General features: G+C 41.1%; 1 protein-coding gene across 2 annotated transcripts in view; it reads left to right on the top strand.

Moving 5' to 3' along the window:
- The window catches only part of ADAMTS9 (ADAM metallopeptidase with thrombospondin type 1 motif 9), a gene marked incomplete at both ends in the record, with an annotated part of 174,625 nt that overhangs the window by 85,878 nt on the left and 68,321 nt on the right, over positions 1–20,426 (top strand). For both annotated transcript variants that reach the window (XM_079713901.1, XM_079713902.1), the window contains 6 exons: positions 1,018–1,137; positions 3,744–3,848; positions 3,981–4,148; positions 5,891–6,160; positions 11,223–11,384; positions 13,523–13,699. In XM_079713901.1, the coding sequence (XP_079570027.1) occupies positions 1,018–1,137; positions 3,744–3,848; positions 3,981–4,148; positions 5,891–6,160; positions 11,223–11,384; positions 13,523–13,699 (1,002 nt within the window). The remainder of the gene's footprint in view (positions 1–1,017; positions 1,138–3,743; positions 3,849–3,980; positions 4,149–5,890; positions 6,161–11,222; positions 11,385–13,522; positions 13,700–20,426) is intronic.

Raw genomic sequence — 20,426 nt, forward strand, 5'->3', positions numbered from 1 at the left:
TTGATCCACTGGTTATTTAAGACTCTGTTGTTTTATTTGCACATATGTGTGAATCTTTCAGTTTTCCTCCCGTTATTTCTTTCTAACTTTACTCCATTGTGGCCAGAGATGATAACTTTGTGGGATTTCAGGGTTTTAAAATTTATTGAGACTTGTTTTGTGGCCTAATATATGGTCTGTACTAGAGAATGTTCCATGTGCATTTGAGAGGAACGTGTAATATGGCAGGGGGGCAATAAGCAAAAATGTCTCAACACTTTCCTACTGAAATTTGGCAGTAAGCACCTACCGAGTTGCTTTAAGTGTTTGATTAGCTTCCAGAGTAAAAAAAAAAAAAAAAAGATTCTGCCATTTTTTGCCAGCTTCATAGTTGCTTCAGTGGAGGGATCAACTCTTGGAGCTTCCTGAACTGCCATTTCCATGACGTCACTCCCTCTACTTATTGTTTTTTAGATGCTTTTTAAATCTAACAATTAGGCTTAGTGGCTACATTTTCCTTATGATCTGTTTGCCATGGTGCATTTAATTGACTTTTGGTTCTTGCCTAGTTAAGTGGTTTCTAATATTTTGCCTTTTATAAATAATATTGCAAAGACCATTCTTATACAAAAATATTCATGTGAACTCTGAAAATTGCTTTAGGAAAATTTTCCAGAAGTCAAATAACTATATAAAGTACCTATTTTAGCCACAGCATTCTGCTAGGTAGAGTGTGAAAGATGTAAAAATGATTGAAATGTACTCCCCTGCTTCCAGGGGTTCACAGTCAAGGAACTGAACTCCTACAAACATAATTCCAATGGGAGGCAGAAATAATTCCATGTAATATCTTGAAAATCGATCAGTATAATTTGTACAGAGTAGGATTACCTGCTTTTACCTAATATCTTTGAGTACCAGCCCTCTGGCCCACTATGATGGAAATATTTTTTCTCTTGTAGAATTTTATAGGTAAAGTTAGGGAAAGAGAACATTGGCTAGATTGTATATACTTTCTGTTTTATTTCTTTCCCCCAGTGCAGTGTCACTTGTGGACAGGGATACCAGCTAAGAGCAGTGAAATGCATCATTGGGACATACATGTCAGTGGTGGATGACAATGACTGCAATGCAGCAACTAGACCAACTGATACCCAGGTAAATTTCCTTTGTCAAAATCAGTTATTGGCTTTGGGCACTGATGCCAAAACTTCCCAGGAGCTCAGTCAAAACTGAAGTCCTTTCATAGTTAAGTATGTAGGTAGAGGAAACAGTAGACTAACTAATTGTTCTAGATTTACTTATTTGATACATTCTGGATCTAATATTTTGATGTACCAGTTTTGTTCTTCTCTGCTTATTGGAATTGTATGTAGGCTTGATTCTGATTCTTATTGGGTGGCAAAGGTTGACTCTTTGGGCTGGTTTTCTTGAACTTAGATTTTTTTTACTGATTTCAATGTAGCGTTTGGCAAATAGTATTATATGTTCAGGCTGCATGTGCTGGAGCTGGCTTGTTCTAGCTCACAAGCGATGGTTGGTAAATTTTCGGAAATTTTGCAAGCTGGTTGTTAAATTCAGCCATTATTAAAAATTGAAAGTAAAAACCTATAAATAAATAGATGATATTAAAAATTAAGTTGAGAAATACTCACTTTTCCCTTTCTAATTATTTTCCTGTAGTTTACTCTGATTTACATTACATTTGTATGTATTTTCATGGTGGAAATACTGTACAGTGGTGAGCTGCTGCACATCCCTTTTTAACTCTGTGTTCATTGATATCAAGTTGGTAGCTTGAAATTGGCCATGGTGAGAGTACTTACACCACAGAAATCAGTAGATGCTGTAATTCAGAGTTTAATTGATTGTTGTATTGATTGCTTAGACTCAAAAAAGTGAGGGAACAAATGTTAATAATGCAGACTAAACTTTTAAAAGTCTTGTGTCTGCAGCTGTTATGTTGTAAGTAGCACAAAAAAATAAGGAAATATTTTTCTAGTATTTGAAAATTGTTTTCTGGTTCAGCAAAGAAATTGTTCATGTCACTGGGTGAGTGAGTGAAGTTCTGACATACATCTTCATTGTTTCTCTTTCACGATACTCTTAAATGTAAACAAAATATCAACTGACATTCGTGTCAGAACTACACTTGTCCAGCAACGACAACCATCGTTCAGCCACAGATTCAGGAGTTCAGCAAAAACAACGAAAGTATTCTGTGAGAATCAATTGGCTGTAAGAAATTTAAAATAAAGAATTGTATATTTTATTGTTATATGTAAATTTTATGCTACACATTCTTTATATCAGAAAAACTTATAATAAACAAGCATATATATACATGCATAGGTGCATGTAATATGTGTATATGTATATACACATACATATCTGTACACACGCATAAGCACGCCTTGTTTCTCGAGAGAGCTAGTTGGTAATCATTCACCAGCACGCTATTCCATGTGGACCTTGATTTTGGCATCATTTGTGTAAGGAGAATATGTTAAGAGAAGACTTGGCTTTGCAGATCAGCTTTGCTAATTGCAGAAGACAGGATTTGAACCCAGACTACACCCAGAAGTTATGCTCTGAGGCCCCATCTGGCCACTCTACTGCCTCAGCTCTGAGTGCCCTCAGTCTACTACTTGGCAACGTGTGTTGTTGATGGATGCAGAGTCTCAAAGAAGGAAGTGAATATGGCAGTGTTGTTCATGCTGTCATTGCTGATCAGTTAACCAAACACTGCTTGTGACTTGTGTCATCTTTATTTTTTTTTATTGAAATGTTCCAACCCACTGCATGATAATTGCCTGGGAATTAGCTGCGACATCTAAACACGCAGAAAGTAAGGTCTTAGCGACTCCCTTAGAGATTCACAACATACGTTTCTAAGTTATTCAGTAATATCCATGGACTGACTATAGGGCAGCTCCTGCAGCTGCAGCATGTGAATAAATTTTTCACTGTGCGACAAGTTCCCTGTGCCATTCTTTGGACCCCAGGCAGAGGAATAGGCAAGGTCTGAACCAAGTAACAGAATTTCCTGCTCAGTTGCTAAACTTCCTAAAGTCACTTCAGCACTGAGCCTCCAGCACTTTGCACTGTGCTCAGGGCATCCTGGGCATTTAATGGGTATGTATTTAATCCAAGAACATTTGATAACCACTGAGGCTGAGAATGATTGTGAACAGGTGTGTACTTCCGATTTCCCATTTGGAAATCTGGGAATATTACCTACGCATGGATAACCTCAATCCATCATAGGAATTGCCTCTGAGTGATTGAAGGGTGTGATATAAATTCTAGGCTTTGTGATATTGAACGCACCTCTTGTATCTAGAGTTGACCTTCTTCGGGGCCTCAGGAGCTATCTGCGGGTACACTCGGAAAGCAAGTTCATGGTTAGCAAAATCTGATTAGGAAGTGAATTGAAATGTAGGAACAGAAATTGGCCTGCAGAATGTTTTCAAAAATTAACAATCATTTTAAAAGGGTATGCTGCTCTTTCCTAAATTGTGTGTCATTTTACAATATCTTCTTCACACAAACAGGTAAATAAATGTGGTTTTGTATTAAGGCACCCACAAAGGGACTCAGATTATATCCCATTTCACAGTTGAATTTGTAGTTGGGGCCGAGAGATGTCACGTGACTTGCCCCAAATCACCCAGAAGTCTGATACCTTAGAATTCTTAGTCCTTCTATTTGTATACGCCATGACTGAAAGGTAACTTTGGCTTTTTCTTCCCATCCGCGTCTAGGACTGTGAATTACCATCTTGTCACCCTCCCCCCGCTGCCCCAGAAGCAAGGAGAAGCACACACAGTGCTCCAAGGACCCAGTGGCGATTTGGGTCTTGGACGCCAGTAAGAACGGAAGAAGTAGAGAGGGTGGGAGGGAAGGCAGACGTTCTCTGACACGACTTGAGAAAGTAGGTTTCCACCCAGTGAGTGACTGTTTCAGATAACATTTCTGCATTGTTTTATTCCAACACCCAGTGCTCAGCCACTTGTGGAAAAGGTACCCGGATGAGATATGTCAGCTGTCGGGACGACGATGGCTCTGTGGCTGACGAGAGTGCCTGTGCAACCCTCCCTAGACCAGTGGCAAAGGAGGAATGTTCTGTGACCCCCTGTGGGCGGTGGAAGGCTCTGGACTGGAACCCGGTAAGCAAGTGAATTCTTTGGAATTGGGAGAGGACTGGGGGAGCTGTAAGGAGGATGACTAGTCGTGGGTCCCCAAGGTCAACGGGCACTGTTTTAGAATTGGACTTGGTTGTGAGATATTCTTCTCCGCGTATGTGCAGCTGGTATGAATCTTAGCCAGATGTGCAAGAAATGCACATTTTTTAAAAATGTGTAAATCAACTTACAACCCCTTAAGCCCACATCCTGTTGGGCTGGTTGGAAAATGCAGTCTTAACAGAGCCAAGTCACATTAGAATGTAGTAGGCTTGCGGAGTACCAGAAGTAGCAGGGAGAAGTGGGGGGAGTAAGGGGAGGGCCTCAACTTGCATCTGGGTGCCTCCTGCATCCCATGGTCCCTTCAAGTCCTGTGCCTCTGGCTTCCCTGCCGAGAGGGAGAAGTAGGAACCCTCAGGCAACGCTGGGGACCCAGCCTCCTGTGCACACCAGGAACCACCTGTGGACTTTTATAAAAGTAGAAAAACCTTTGTGTTCGGGTAACTCCTGCTTTCTGTCTTGCAAAAGCTCCCAAGTCCAGGAAATACAGAGCTTAGGACAGGTGAAGAGAATGTAGATGAATATCTCAATAAATACCATAATACATATATGAAATTTGAGAGGTGGATTCAGAGATGTGTAAAAATCCAGACATTGACATTAACTGGCTGCATGACCTTGAGCAGTCTGGTGTTAGTCCTTGAACCTCAGTTTCTTCTGCTCTTAAAAGAGGCCAAAAAGAATATTTACCTTATAAGGCTGTTGTAAGGATTATTTGAGCTTCTGTCTGTTAAATGCTTAGAACAAAGAAGGTGCTCAGTAAATGGTAGATAATCTCACTCTCACGCCCTGAGTTCTCAAACATACACACGTACATCTATCAGATCCATCTGTCTACCTGTCTACCAGGTATTTAGGAAGAGCAGTGACTGACAAATAAGAAAGTCCTTGCCTTTATGAAGATCATTCCAATGGCGATTCCAGTCAGTGAGCAATAAAGATATAAATATACGATATAGCACCAGATACTGATACATACCAGAAAAAAGGTCAAACACAGTAATGGCAGAGAGAAAGAGGTGATGTGCTTTTAGACAAGGTGGTCAGAAAAGCCTCACATTGCATTGAGCAGGGCTTGCATGGAGTGAAGCAGTGAACCACATGGATATCCGTGTTGTACAGCAGAAAGTAGAGCAGCTGCAAAAACCCTGAGACGGGAGTGTTCTTGGCCTGCTCAAAAAGCATCCATAAGGCCCATGGGGCTGGAGTGCAGTGTGGAGAGTGGTAAGAGATGTGTCAAAAAGGTAGCCAGTGGCCACATCATGAAGGGCCTACTAGGTCAAGGTAAGGACTGTGGACATTATTCACAGTGAATTGGGAAGTCACTAGGTGAATGACATGATCTGACTATTGTTTGCAAGGGTCATGTTTTATGATACGTGGATAACAGACTTGGGTTGGGAGGAAGACGTCAAGATTACAAACAGGAGCCCAGCTGAAAGGCTACTGCAATAGTCCTGGCAAGGGAAGGCGGTGGCCTGTACTAGGGAGGTGATGGCAGAGATGGTGGGAAGTGGCTGATTGGGAAGTATTTTGCATACTGGGCCGACAGGGCTTCTCCATGAAAATGACCATGAGGTGGGAAGAAAAGAGACAGGGAGATGCCAGGGTTTTGGGCCCGAGCGACTGGCTGAACCACCCTTTCTCTCTCTGAACGTCCAATATAGTGCTCCGTGACGTGTGGGCAAGGGAGGACCACCCGGCAAGTGGTCTGTGTCAACTACAGTGACCACGTGATCGATCAAATCGAGTGTGACCTGGATTATATCCCAGAAACCGACCAGGACTGTTCCATGTCACCATGCCCTCAGCGGACCCCAGACGGTGGCCTCGCTCAGCACCCTTTCCAAAACGAGGGTTATCGCCCCAGGAGCGTCAGCCCTAGCCGCACCCACGTGCTCGGAGGAAACCAGTGGAGGACCGGCCCCTGGGGAGCAGTGAGTATTCCCTGAAGCCTTTGCGAATTTGCTTTCTTCTCTTTCATTTGATGTAGTGCTTGGAGGGAAACAAACTAGAAACACCTCTGGAGCATATTTATGTCAGAAGGGATTGACACTGTGCGTTTTCATTTGTTGAGCTTAATTGCAGTCCCGGAAGCGGTGTCACTTGAGACAGTCTGCCCGCACCTTCTAAGCTACCTTAACTGGGTGGAGGGGAGGGGGTGTCACTGCTGGATGATTTGATCAGGCAGCTTCCTGGAAGGTAATGTGAAGCTGTGATGATTGATCCTGGAGGTGGCAGGCAGCTCCTACCTGAAGGAAAATTAAAAGGGCAAAAGAACTTTTCTGAAAGGGAGTTTTTAATGAAAGTCATTTTCCTTCTTGCTATTTTCCAGATGAGTGTAGTCTTGAAATGGCACAATTGCTATGCCATCTGTAATAGTAGATCATTGTCTTGGATTAGGAGAGAAGGACGAGGCTGGGTAAAATCTGTGCTTAGAGGGAAAATTCCGTAACTGAATGGTTATCAGCGCAGGCTTTAAGGAAAGATGCCTCTGTTTGATCCAAGGACTTGCACTATCAGATTTTGGTATCTTTGGCAGGTCCCCTCTCCTCTTGGAGCCTGTTTCCTCATCTGTAAAACAAAGTTAACAGTAACTCCAACTTTCTTGGGTTGTCGTAAGCATTAAATACAACGATGCAAATATAGTGTTGTACACTCTGCCCACCATCGTGAAAATTTAATAAATGTCGACGATTATTTTTATTGTTATCGTTATCTTTGTCCTTCAAATTAGGAAGACCTTGACAAATAATATTTAGCCAGCATTCAAAGGAAAAATATGCTCTCGAAAGTTTCAGAATTTTTATTGAATAATTTTCCAAAAAATAATTTTATTGTGGAATACTGGACATGTCTAAAGGAACTTCAGGAGGGGTAAGGTAGCAAGAGACCCTGGGGAGGTATGGGGAGTTTGGTGTTTATTAATCACTCATGAAGTCTTCTTTTTAATTGTTTACTATTCATTTCCTTCTAGTACTGCTAATTGTGTTTAATTATTTCTGGACTAAAAAGCATTAGAAGGAACCTGTCAGTTTCCCACCATGGTTATGTTTCAATAAATTAGGTTTACTTTCCTGTGAATGCAGATAGCCACTGAGTGTTTTCACACACTGCACCTGTTGGTTGTAAGCAGAACATCTGCCTGGGACCTTCACCACCTCATTCTCCTCCCTTACTTCCCACTTCGAGGCTTCCTTTGCCTGGGTTAGAAGAAATTTGGGTTCTGAGAAATTAAAGGGCGATCAAGAGAGGTCATCACTGAGTGTCCCATGATTTTTCCAGTGGAAAAAATTCACAACTCAAACATGTGTATTCTAATGATAACACTAGAACTTAAAAAAAAAAAGGCACTGAAAGCTATTCTTATTTAGGACTACATTTGTGGATAATGCATTCCTTTAAGATTTAATGATTCTGCCCTTGGGCAGAGTTCCCAATTAGGGAGGATTAGGTAACCTTTTTGCAGCAGTGGGCAATACCATTCTTCTCATTGTGCCTGTTTTTTGTTTGGGGATTTTTTTTTTTCTAAGTTAAGTGAGGCTGAAGGTGGACAATGTGATTTTTCAGCTCTAGGCTGACGTGCCTGACTTACTCCCAGGAGAGTGTGGCATGTGTATACACCTCTGCGTGGTTCGGGATGCATGGTTCTTCCTGCCTGCCACAGCAGGAAAGGCAGCAAAGAATCATGAACACTAGAGAATGGGACTCTAACGTTTTCAGTAGTTTCTGGAATCAGAACCTCATTTTACAGTATGTTTTTGCGTAAACCTGAACCTTCTGTAAGTTTTTTGGTGTGTTACCAACTAGGGGTCTCTGGTTGCAAGCAAAAGAAAAGGAACTGATTCCTTCAAGGGAAAGCAAAACAAACAATACTGTTCATTTAGCCCCAGTAGAGACTGGGACCAGAACATCTTCAGGGATCTAGCTAGGGGTTGGCAAATTTTTTCTGCAAAGGGCCAGGTAATAAATATTTTCAGCTGTGTGGACCATGCAGTCTCTGTTGCAGCTAACCAGCTCTGCTGTCTTAGCACAAAAGCAGGCATAGACACTATGTAAACACATGGAAATGGCTGTGTTCCCATAACACTTCAGTTATAAAAACAGCTTGCAGGCCAGATTTGGCCCCCAGGCCAAATGCCAATCTCTGATCTCTAGATGTAACAGTATCTACAGTATAATTTTGTGTGTGTGTGTGTGTGTGTGTGGTACGTGGGCCTCTCCCGTTGCGGAGCACAGGCTCCGGACGTGCAGGCTCAGTGGCCATGGTTCACGGGCCCAGCCGCTCCGCGGCATGTGGGATCCTCCCGGACCGGGGCACGAACCTGCGTCCCCTGCATCGGCAGGTGGACTCTCAACCACTGCACCACCAGGGAAGTCCCAGTATAATTTCTTTAAGGAGTTTCTGTCTTAATGAACCCTTTTCAACTCTGAACGACCCTTGAGTTGCTCTGCTCAGGATTCAAATTCCCAGGAAAGTCTGATTGGCAGCCCGTTCCTCTTACTCCTTGATCAGGGAAATGTAGAGCATCTTAAAACACAGTCCCACTAAGGTGACATCCATTGGTGGAGCAGTGATTCCTTAGAGGAAAATTGGGCTGCCAGGTGTTAAGGGGAAGTATAGTAGGCAGATAAAAATACCAGATGTCCATCATCTCTTGCTTCCCTAGTGGCCATTCTCTCTTGTTTTGTTCAGTGTGGATGATAGGTACAGGGTTTGTTCGAAGGAACGTTTACCTGGGAAAATATGTCATCTGAAGAGGACAGGAAAATTGTTAACAAAATAAGTCCAGAGTGAAATTCTGCAACATGGGAATGGAACTAAGAATCCCTGTTAATCAAAAAATGGCAAAATTGGACCTGGAGAAAGATGATGTACAATACTTCACCTGTGTATGGGAGTATAAAGACCCAGGCCGATGCTGGGTTCAGAACTGTGCAAGCACAAGTTCTAGACTGTATGGCGCAATTGCTTGGCCCCCAGCTGAGCGCTATCTCTCTTTGGTCACATTCTCAATAGGAAGCATCTGACTGGTCACTGGGCAGCCAGTAGATTAGTTGACCTTGGATTTGTTATCCTTCCTTGCTCCACTCAGCCATATTGAAGGGAGGGTAGCATGTGGTTTATGGAACTATTGCTTCTAGAAACTCTAATTGGATCAGGCAGTAGATCCTGTGACCAGCACTGTAGGATCTAATAGGAATACAAGTATGACATTGATCCCCTCTGAAGGAGCTTACCATTTTATTGGGACAATAACACGGGTGACATAATAAACAAATAATACAAGATTTTATTTTCAAAGGAAAAATTCAAGGGCCAAAATATATATATTCCAAATCTGTTTACAATATGGAAGGTCCTTCCTAATGTTTTAAATTCTGGTCCCCAAACAAAGCCGATTAAAATAATAGTTCTCTTTGTTTCTCACATAATAAGCTGTTTAAAAGTAGAAAACAAATATTTTAAAGTTTCGAGTGAGTATATCAGAACCCTCAGAGAATAGAGGTAGGATTTTTGTAAATCAAAAATTACCTAAATATTTGTTCAGACAGAATTCATAAATCTATTTTCCTGCTCTACATTTAAAAATTAAACTCAGTATTTTTATTTATTTATTTATTTTTTTTTTTGCGGTACGCGGGCCTCTCACTGTGGTGGCCTCCCCCGTTGCGGAGCACAGGCTCCGGACGCGCAGGCTCAGCGGCCATGGCCCACGAGCGCAGCCGCTCCGCGGCATGTGGGATCCTCCCGGACCGGGGCACGAACCCGCGTCCCCTGCATCGTCAGGCGGACTCCCAACCACTGCGCCACCAGGGAAGCCCTAAACTCAGTATTTTTGAAAATCATTCATAATTTGACCAGCATAGGCAGGGAGATTGAACTGAAGTCCAGTACAATAAGCAAAAAATAAACATTTTCACATCCTTATATGGAAGAAGCCAACCAGCAAGGAGCATTATTTATGGGTATTTTGATATAACACTGGTTTGAGCTGGGGTTTGATAGCACAAATCAGCCATTGGAACTGGGAACTCAAAACAATGTTGCAGATGCGGTCGGAGACTTGATAATTCCTGAGAATTGGGTTGCTTGGAGGACTAGATGGTTGTTTTACAAGCAAACAGATTGTACAAGTTAAGGGTCAGAGTGAAGGAGACTAGCAAGCACATCGTGTTTCAAAAGATAAGGAAATTATGGAAAGAAAAAAACACTCAAGATGTAGATAAATAAGAGAGCTATGAGAAGCTTGTGTGGGAAATTAGCTGAAGGGTGAACATAATTCTGTGACAACCATGAGAGGCGAGTAAGCAGTAGGCTCGTGCACCCGAAGAGAGGTCTGTCAACATGGAATTCAAGTTCACTGGGGAATAAAAATAAAGAAGGAAAACAAATCTTGCTACCATTAGCCACGGAAGTAGAGGCTTTTGCCAAGGGAGAGACGGGAACGTTACCTGCAAGGAAATGATACGTAAGTGACATTCCGTGATGCTTTCCTTGGGTAATTGAAGGAGTTAGTACAGAAGCTTAATTTCAACAACTGGCAATTCCTGAATCATGTGATTTGACCCCGATGTTGAAAGGAAAGTTAAATGTTGTTTCTAAATAAGCGCTTGCAGTTTTGAAAAGAAGAGAATTTCCCAGTAGACTGTGGTGTCAGTCAGTACGTCTGTACCTCTCAGAGATGCAAAGGATGAATAGGACAGCTTTGGAAATCCCAAGACATGATCACTCATTAGGCATTTATTAAACACCTACTGAGACCTAACCTGCTCAAGGGGGAAGCCGTGTTTCTGCCCTCCAGGTGTTGCTAAGACGTGAACTTTAAACAGCCCCACGGAAGGGAGGTTCTCAGGATTGCTTTCTGTCCATTGTGGACGACTTGAGAAAGGTCTCTGCCGCATTTGTCTCTGACCCTTCAACCAGCTGCTTTTTGTGTCCCTGAGATGGAGATCGAGGTAGGGATTAACCTGTTGACTGATGTCTGCTGTGTTCAGTGTTCCAGTACCTGTGCTGGTGGGTCCCAGCGGCGTGTTGTTGTGTGTCAGGATGAAAATGGATACACCGCCAACGACTGCGTGGAAAGAATCAAACCCGATGAGCAGAGATCCTGCGAATCTGGCCCTTGCCCTCAGTGGGCTTATGGCAGCTGGGGAGAGGTGAGAGCAAACTCCACTTATACATCCTTTGGGAAAAAACAAACACCAAACAGTTATTGTTCATAGTTTATTTGAAGAAAAGAACTAGCTCTTGTTAAAGCTTCTTGATTTCAGGTTAACTAGGAGAACTGTCTTAATTCTGGACTATTTTAAAAGTGCATTTATTACCAAGTAGATACAGCTTGACTACATAGGAGAGAAAAGTTAGGAAAGAATGCAGATAAATGCTACTTTAAATTGTTAACCTCTGCTGATTAAAACATGGGTGCTTTTAAAGTGATTGAAAATGTGTGTTAAATCAGTCAATGGAAATTTTGCCATCTTCTTCATAGCTTTAGGGTGTTTGTGATATACCTTGTTCCCATGGCATCGTGTCTCCTAATATTTCAAATCCCTGATGAACCAGAATGACTAGGAGCTGTTATTCCCATCAAAGGTGATTCATTTTAATTGTAGAAATGAATAATTAGCTGTATAGTCTCAAATAATAAAATTCTTCAGCTCTTAACTTTTAAGAATTGCCTGCTATGACCGATGAAAGGCAATAGAATATTTGGAGCAGACAAAACTGGGTCCCATTCCCAGGCCTGGCTCTTACAAGCTTTGTGGCTTTAACAAATAATATAACTTTGCCAAATGTCTGTATTCTCGTCTATAAATGGGAATAATAATGGCACTCACTTCACAGTGTCCACATCTATTATATGAGATAGTGCGTGTCCAAAGCCTAGCCCGTAGCCTTCAATCACAGTTAACTGCTTTTATAATAATGATAATCAGTATTATTACTCCCAATAATACTCATTAGCATTAGCATTACTATTATTATCGAATGGGGTTTTGAGCCACTGTCATGTGTAGGACTTAGATGCTTATTGTTTTGTATTTAATTAACAAAGAATATATCTCTCTACTCTTGAATCCACAGGGAGAACCCATATTTAGAGTTTGTTGAGTTGTTCTGTCTTGGCTGTAAAATTTATAAAATAGCACACGAGGATTAACATCGTGGAGACCCCCCCACCCCCCCACCAACAGGGGAACAAAGACACATGAGATGGACGGGCATGTTTGTCCACACCCCTGGCTAAACGAAATCACGTGTCCACATTTCATGCTTTCATCCATGTAACCTAGTAGTCATAGGCACTTGTAACGGAGAGTTTTAACTTTCGGTGATAATACGTCATTCTGGAGGGCTTTGCTGAAAGGCCGGAAGGGGAAGTCAGGTTTGGAGACGTGTATATTGTGGGTTTCCCAAAACTCCTCGTAAAGTTCTGTCCCATGGGGCCTGTGCTTCAGCTTCTGTAATTGGATAGAAGCCAGGAGAGTACGCGCATTTGCTGGGATGCTGGCTGTCAGCACGGACCAGATCATTCCAAATTCTGTGGGAGATCTGGCCTTGACACAGCAGGGGAACAGTCAGTGTTCCTGGATGTGAGCACAGCGGTACTGTCCAAGAAATACAACTTGTTCCTGCCTCAGAAGTGTGGGTCTAGCCAACAGTCAGAACCTTATCCAATGTTCCCACCACACTGTTTACTCATCCTAGGGGAAAACCATCATTATGCTCAGATTCAGAGATAACATAAAATATTTGAACGTCAGAAAGGTCTGTGGAGACTAGAGTCACAGAATAGACAAAGGTTGGTTACAACTTCTTAGAGGTTGCCAGAAAATAAAACCAGCTAAGTCATTATTTCCTTTATTTGGTACTGAGTGGTTTTTAGATTTTTGTTTCTTTGATTTTTGGTTTTGAATACCTCAAAAAAAGGCTGTAGTCTTATCCTAGACACCTGCTGTTGAATTGACTTTGATCAAGTGAAACTCTTAAGCTCAGTTGCCCCATATATAAAATGCGGCAAATAATTTCACTGTCCTCTTGATGAGATAATATATATAAAAGCACTTAGTACAGATGAAGAGCAAATGCTCAGTAAACAATACCTACCATGAAAGTAGAGGGCTCTGGTCTGCTGTGTATATTACTTTTGGTAACTCAGCTTCATTCTGCCTACAGACTTATCTTGCCGGATGCTGTAATAGAGTCTGGCTAAGACGTTTTTCTTACAGGAAAAGAAAATTTGCCACTGGCTGTTCAGGCAAAATAACTGCAGCCTTCCTTTTTCTTCTTCCAGTGTACTAAGCTGTGCGGTGGAGGCTTGCGGACAAGACTGGTGGTCTGTCAGCGGCCCAGCGGGGAACGGTTTCTAGATCTGAGCTGTGAAATTCTTGACAAGCCTCCAGATCGAGAGCAATGTAACACACATGCTTGTCCTCAAGATGCTGCATGGAGTACTGGCCCTTGGAGTTCGGTACGGCCCTAACTATTCATGTTTGTTAAGCAAAATATGTAACTAACATGCCCAATTCCAAGGTGTTCTGGGTCACTCCTTTGAGACAGATAATTATCCTCCTCACAAGGGCATCCCTGAAACTGTGCTATACACAGTCTGCTATTTTCTTCATATTGACATACAACAGAATTAATTTTTTTTATGAGATTGCCAAAGTGACTTTACAGGTGACTTGTACCTCATACCAACCTTTGCCAATACCCAGAAGTAGCATCCTTTCCTATAGCTAGACTATATATATTTGTGTGTGTGTGTGTGTGTGTGTGTGTGTGTGTGTGTTGAAGAAACTAAATAACTCCGTTCCGTTATTAAGCTCCAAAGTGATTTAAGCAGACAACTCAAAAGCAGATATTCTTTCTTTTTCTAAGCTGGTAGTTTTGACTTTGGTGGGAAGATACCTGCTTATTGAGGCCAAAGCAATTTTTTTTTTTTTTTTTTTTTTTTTTTTTTTGTGGTACGCGGGCCTCTCACTGTTGTGGCCTCTCCCGTTGCGGAGCACAGGCTCCGGATGCGCAGGCTCAGCAGCCATGGCTCACGGGCCCAGCCGCTCCGCGGCATATGGGATCCTCCCAGACCGGGGCACGAACCCGTATCCCCTGCATCGGCAGGCGGACTCTCAACCACTGCGCCACCAGGGAGGCCCCCCAAAGCAATTTTTGATTCAGAGACTATACCTTGCCTCTCTGTGACTCGGGTACAGCTCTCAACACAATCACCAAAAAGGTTGTGCCCACAAAATCGACTGAACCCATTTGGAAAATTCAAAAGACCAAAAGTGGACTCAGTGACCTGATGCCATTCAAGGCATCTGAAATGTTCTCTCTTCTATCAAGACACAAAGCCTGTTTGAGACCATTTTTTTCTTTGGTCCTAGGCTTCCTTTGCGATCTACTTTTAAATGACATTGTGAGACAGATTCGCCTCTGTAAATACTATGCAAACTTCTGGGGCAGCTCTTGGCAAACAGAAGGATAGGCTATGTCAAAACGATACTGTGGCTAAATTGTGCCATAGGTATGGAGTCATTAGGGCTGTTTCATGTAAATAGAGTAAACATTCCTGTGAATACATTAATTGCACTGAAGCTGAATTAATCTTATATTAAGTCATATCCAAAAGCCTTTTTTATTCCATAGGGTTCTGAGGAAAAGTCTTAATCATTCCTAAAACCAACTAAAGAGCCAATTAACTGACCTGACATGGCTAATACCTGTTGACACTTCTAAGAGTCAAGGGTTTCAGTGTCAGAGATTGTGTCTGCAGGTAGAACACTAGCTGTATAACTACTGTACTTTGTATTAAGTAGAAATCTAGAAGAATTTAGAGCATTATCTCAACTGGTACTATTCAGCTGGGCTCTGAGGATTTTTTTCAAGGGCATTTCAGATGTATTGTTCACCCAGAGTATTTCGTCTGCAATACTGGCATTCTCCCAAAATGAACATTTTGAAAAAGATCAGAAATAACCTTAGAATGTCAAGAACATCTTCTGACATTCCAGCTTCCCTAAGTCACCTATTACATATTATTTTTCATGAAATTTTCCCTCTTGAGCCCATTATATTTTCATCGCTTTCACTTAGCCAACACCAATACCACACTGGAGTATATATCAAAAAATCTAGGGCTTCCCTGGTTGGCGCAGTGGTTGAGAGTCCGCCTGCCGATGCAGGGGACACGGGTTTGTGTCCCGGTCTGGAAAGATCCCACATGCCGTGGAGCGGCTGGGCCTGTGAGCCATGGCCGCTGAGCCTGCGCGTCCGGAGCCTGTGCTCCGCAACAGGAGAGGCCACAACAGTGAGAGGCCCGCCTACCACAAAAAAAAAAAAAAAAAAAAAAAAATCTAGTAGCTCTCTAAAAAGTTGTGTTTCTTTAATATTGACCAAAAAACAACTCCTAACCCTCAAAGGGTATGTGTGTGTGTATATATAATATAATAATAATATAATATTATACACTATATATTGTATATAATATATACAATATATATTATATAGTATATATACATTAGTTTCCACAGCATTCTCTTTCTTGAACACTTTCTAAACACAGCTTAATTTTTTTTTTTTTTACACCGGATCACCACCCTCTCCCACAGATATTTTAAGAGCTTAAAGTGCTTAAATTTTAAAATATGATCTGCTAATTAACTGAAGACTTTAAGTTTTTCTTATTGTAGTTGTTGTTCTTGCGGCTGCACATAGTTTTCTGAAACACACAGAGAAAAAGGAGAGATTCTAAATGCTCTGTAATGCACAGGAGCAAATACACAGATTTTGAAAACATTTTTGCTGCCTATGCAATTTTAATGCTTCCTTTGTAAAGTGATCATTATTCAAATATATATTCAAATGCCTCTGCAGCCTGGGAGCAAGACCACTTCTACAAGGCTTTTTATTGTGATTTTTAAAACAACTAAATCAAAAACATTTTATTTAAATAGATCCATTTGTAATATATTCCTTAAATTATGTGTGTGAGGGCAGCCTTTTAGATTCCTACTGTAGGATTTGGATTTTACTTTTATGTTGACTTTTATTGATGCTTTGGTACAATTTCTTAGTAATCCTAGATTGAAGCATACCTCAGTGAATTGTGTTAACAGCCATAAAGCCACTTCTATGGTGCTTCATCATTGTAACTGAGAGTGACATTAACAACAACAAAAACTGTATTCAAGGTGCTAACATGTTGCTTTCAAGAGAAAGTGAACTCGATTTACTAGAGACCAAGGGTAGCCTTTAGTCCCCCTCCGGCCTTGTTGCTTTCCTTCCCCAAGTACTCCCAAGCTGGAGATAGTGTCGAGAAGCAACTATTGCTGTGTGAGTAGGTCTTTTCCAAGGTCAGAATGAAGATAGCCTAGTTCAACAGTTGTTACTAAGGAGAAGCATTTAGGAGAGAAACTCCAAATGGCTGTTAGCGTGGTGTCCAGACTCTCTAAAATGAAGCTTTTGTGAATGTAGGCTTCAGGTACCCATTTTAAGACCCTTAATTCTGGCTCAAGTCACTAGAGACTTAGAATCGTGATTGTGGAAAACACCTTCCCCAGATTTCGTCTTTTCTGTCCTCTTTTGAACGTGTCCTTGCACTCTGACTTGGTAATGTTTTATTTTTGAAATAAGGTTCTTAACACTGATTTGCCTATTGCATGCACACATCCCGTGACTAGAGGGATAAATTGGAAAGAGAGCCGTCAAACTGTAGTGGGAAGTGGGTTAAAAAATCTGTAGCATTCTAGAGTAAGCTGCTTCAAGATAAAAATCAAAAAGGTTGCTAGGTGATGTCACCTATCCAAGATGGTCCTCCAGCCTTCCTTTTTGCATTGCCCCATGTATCTGCTTGCTGATTGCCTTGGAGACCATGGTTCTCCTTAGGAGAAATTGCTTGTGTGAGTTTTTCATGCCAAAACCTAAATGTGTTCTCTGAGCCTTGCTTTAGGTGCTTTGGAATAATGCCTGTCGACCCGGATAATGAGAATTTATGAGCTCACGAAGGAACTGTGCTTTTGTTTCTGCCTGGCCAACTTATGAATTTGTGTCTACCTCATTTTCATATTAAAGTTTGCAGCTTCTGTAGGTAGGAAGAGAAAATGTCTGACATCAGTATTTTATCACCTCACCACATTTATCTCTAGCAAAAATAAAGATTGTAAATATCACTACCATACTTTCCGAATACATTTTAAGCAGCCAAGCCTAGTATTATCTGAATATTTTGAGCAGTACAGATTTCTATGTGTTTATATAATAAAGCATATTTATTTTTTCCATGTTATTTAATTTTATATACAATGTTTAAAAATCAGTGTTTATCAGCAGACTGTAAAGGCAAATAGGCTGTGTGCTTAGAAATGCATGTATATGTTTCTTTTGGTTTTAAAAAGACACGTTTTCATTTTGTAAATCCCCTCCAACCTGTACCATCCCTCTCCCAAATCTGAGTTAGCCAAGTGGCAAGCTTTATGTAATTGGATAGTTCAGAATGTGTATTTTAGGGCTTCCCTGGTGGTGCAGTGGTTGAGAGTCCGCCTGCCGATGCAGGGGACGAGGGTTCGTGCCCCGGTCCGGGGGTATCCCACACGCCGCGGAGCGGCTAGGCCCGTGAGCCATGGCCGCTGGGCCTGCGCGTCCGGAGCCTGTGCTCCACAACGGGAGAGGCCGCAACAGTGAGAGGCTCGCGTACTGCAAAAAATAATAATAATAATAAATGTGTATTTTAAAGGGATACTTTAAAAAATATTTCTGGATTGGAAATGATGCTTAGTGATATAAACAAAAACATACGAGGCCTAATATTTTGTTGGGTTTATTTTCTTCTCTAATACTGTTGTCTTGATTCATTGAGTCTCACCTATGAAATATGAATGCTCCATTTATTGAATTTGTAGATAATGCTAAGGCATAGCCAGAAGACAAAACCAATGATTAGGAGAAATGGTTCTGAATATGTCAGAGGAGCCAGGTACAGGAAAAAGCTCACCTAATGTGCATCAATTTGATCATACCTTATTCTTTGTGTTCAAATAACTGTAAAAGACTTACAACATTTGTCAACTCTGTTATTTGTTCACCTGCAATACATATCAGAAGCTTTTCTTATTAAAGAAAAATAAAGAAAACATAACAGTAACTTGAAAGTTTTAAGAGAACCTGCACTTTTCAAAAAATGATAAATCATAAAGATGACCTCAGATCTCTGCTGGTTCCACATTCCCCTGCTGAGCCTCCATTTTGCCCTGTAGTTTGTTATGGTAACTGGGGGGGTAAGGACCAAAATAAGGGAGTCCCTGTATGCGTTTGAGGGTTTTTTTATGAGGTGCTGAATAAGATAACTTCTCCAAAGCAGGTGATCGTAGCTAACGTTTACTGAGTATTTACTATGTACCAAGCCAAGTGAAGCAAATCTGTGTCACATTTAGCCCCCATGTTACCCTGTTGAGAGAGGTGTTTTTCTGAATCCATTTGACTGTGTGATAATCTTCTTTAGCGATACAACTTCAATGTCAGTATATACCTTTTTTGTTTTTCTCCCCTGGGAGAAGGAAGGATTTATTACTTGTAGCCAGTAAGGAGAACACCAGGGATCTTTTCCAAAGCACTGTCTCCCAATGTCCTGTTTGTTTTGGTAGAAAGAAATAGCACATGTTCAGAATGACTTTTTTAAGCTCCTGCTTATATTCAATAAAAGGATATGCCTAAAACTCACACTCCATCTAGACTCAACATTATTTAGCTAATACTGACATTGCCCCTTTGACTCCAGCAACAGAAAATCTAAATTTATAACTTTTACTGGTAAATTCCCATAACCGGCAGCTATGAACACTTCAAACAACTGAGTATGTTTAGGGAATGGCAAAACATCTCTCTTTTTTATTTTTAAAATATCATAATAGCCAGATTTGGAGGATGATATAAAGATTTGGGCTATAAGGAATATCACATTAAATGTGTATGCATTTTTGTTATAAATATAAGATTTTTTTTTCTTTACTAATGAAGACACATCTTAAACATACTTCTAGTGTCTTTTAAGAAAGAAATAAGAAACACATTATTTGCCTCTATCAATGTGGAGTATAAAAAATAAGATAGGTTTTTTTTTTAATGAAAACATTATGACATATGAAATTACAAAGTTTATTTGAACTCAGGGTAGATTAAGACTCTGTAAACCACTCATCTCACATGTGCTCTAAAAAAGCAAAACACTGGCCTGCATCTGTTTCATTGGAGATAAAACTTAGCTGGACTTTTTTTTTTTTTCCTCCGTATTTACAGTGATTGTATGCCTATCAGAGATTCTGTTCCTGCTTTCTGACAGCTGATATTTCATGATAGCTTGACAGATTTCTGTTTTTACAGTCTTAAAAAGTCCAAAGGCGGGGATGGGGGCAAGGGTAAGAGAGACATTAGACCCTGAGAAGGAGTGAAGGTCCTCCCCCCTGACTCAGGTCAGCGAGTTGCCTTTCTGGAATGGACAGGAATGGAAACTTTGGAATGTGGAGTGGGAGGTAGAGGCTGAGTCCAAGTCTAATTGGCTGGGAGGGAATCGCGATTATTAAAGGCAGTTGAGGAAGATTTATGAGGAGGGCGTAAAAGACTCTGGGTCATTCCTTTAAAAAAAAAAAAGTCATTTTTTAGCCTACTGTGGGGCTAGTCTGTTCTGGATGCTAAGGATACAGCAATGAACAGCCAGAGCTATTCATTCTATTGGGGAAACAGAAAAGTTGAATACATATAGAACTGACAGTTTTTTCCTGGAAGCCTCACTACAACCATAAAAATACAAATTGCTATTAGGATATATATATATATCTTCATGTTGTAATGATCTTTGTTCAACTGATATAAATTATTGATCTTGTCTTTCCTTTTAAATGTGCAGTTGCTTAATAATTTTCAGTGATAAATGCCCTCTCGCTGATGGCATGGAACCTTTCAAAACCTCCTGTCAGGAAATATGCTTCTGTTCACCTTTACATTAGAACCCAAACATGAGTTCAGGGGTCTGAGAGCCAGGATAAGTGGAGGGCCTGGCTTTCTGCCTCTCCTGTCTGGGGTCCTCAGCCTCCACACCAGCGTGGGAAGTTGTGGCTGAGAGTACATTTCCCCCTTTGTTATTTAATAGGTACCAATAAAAAGATCTGGAATGTGTGGATTGCCACATCACCATCTTTGCTTCT

Source organism: Hyperoodon ampullatus (genome assembly GCF_949752795.1).
Source record: "Hyperoodon ampullatus genome assembly, chromosome: 10".
NCBI classification, from domain to species: Eukaryota; Metazoa; Chordata; class Mammalia; order Artiodactyla; family Ziphiidae; genus Hyperoodon; species Hyperoodon ampullatus.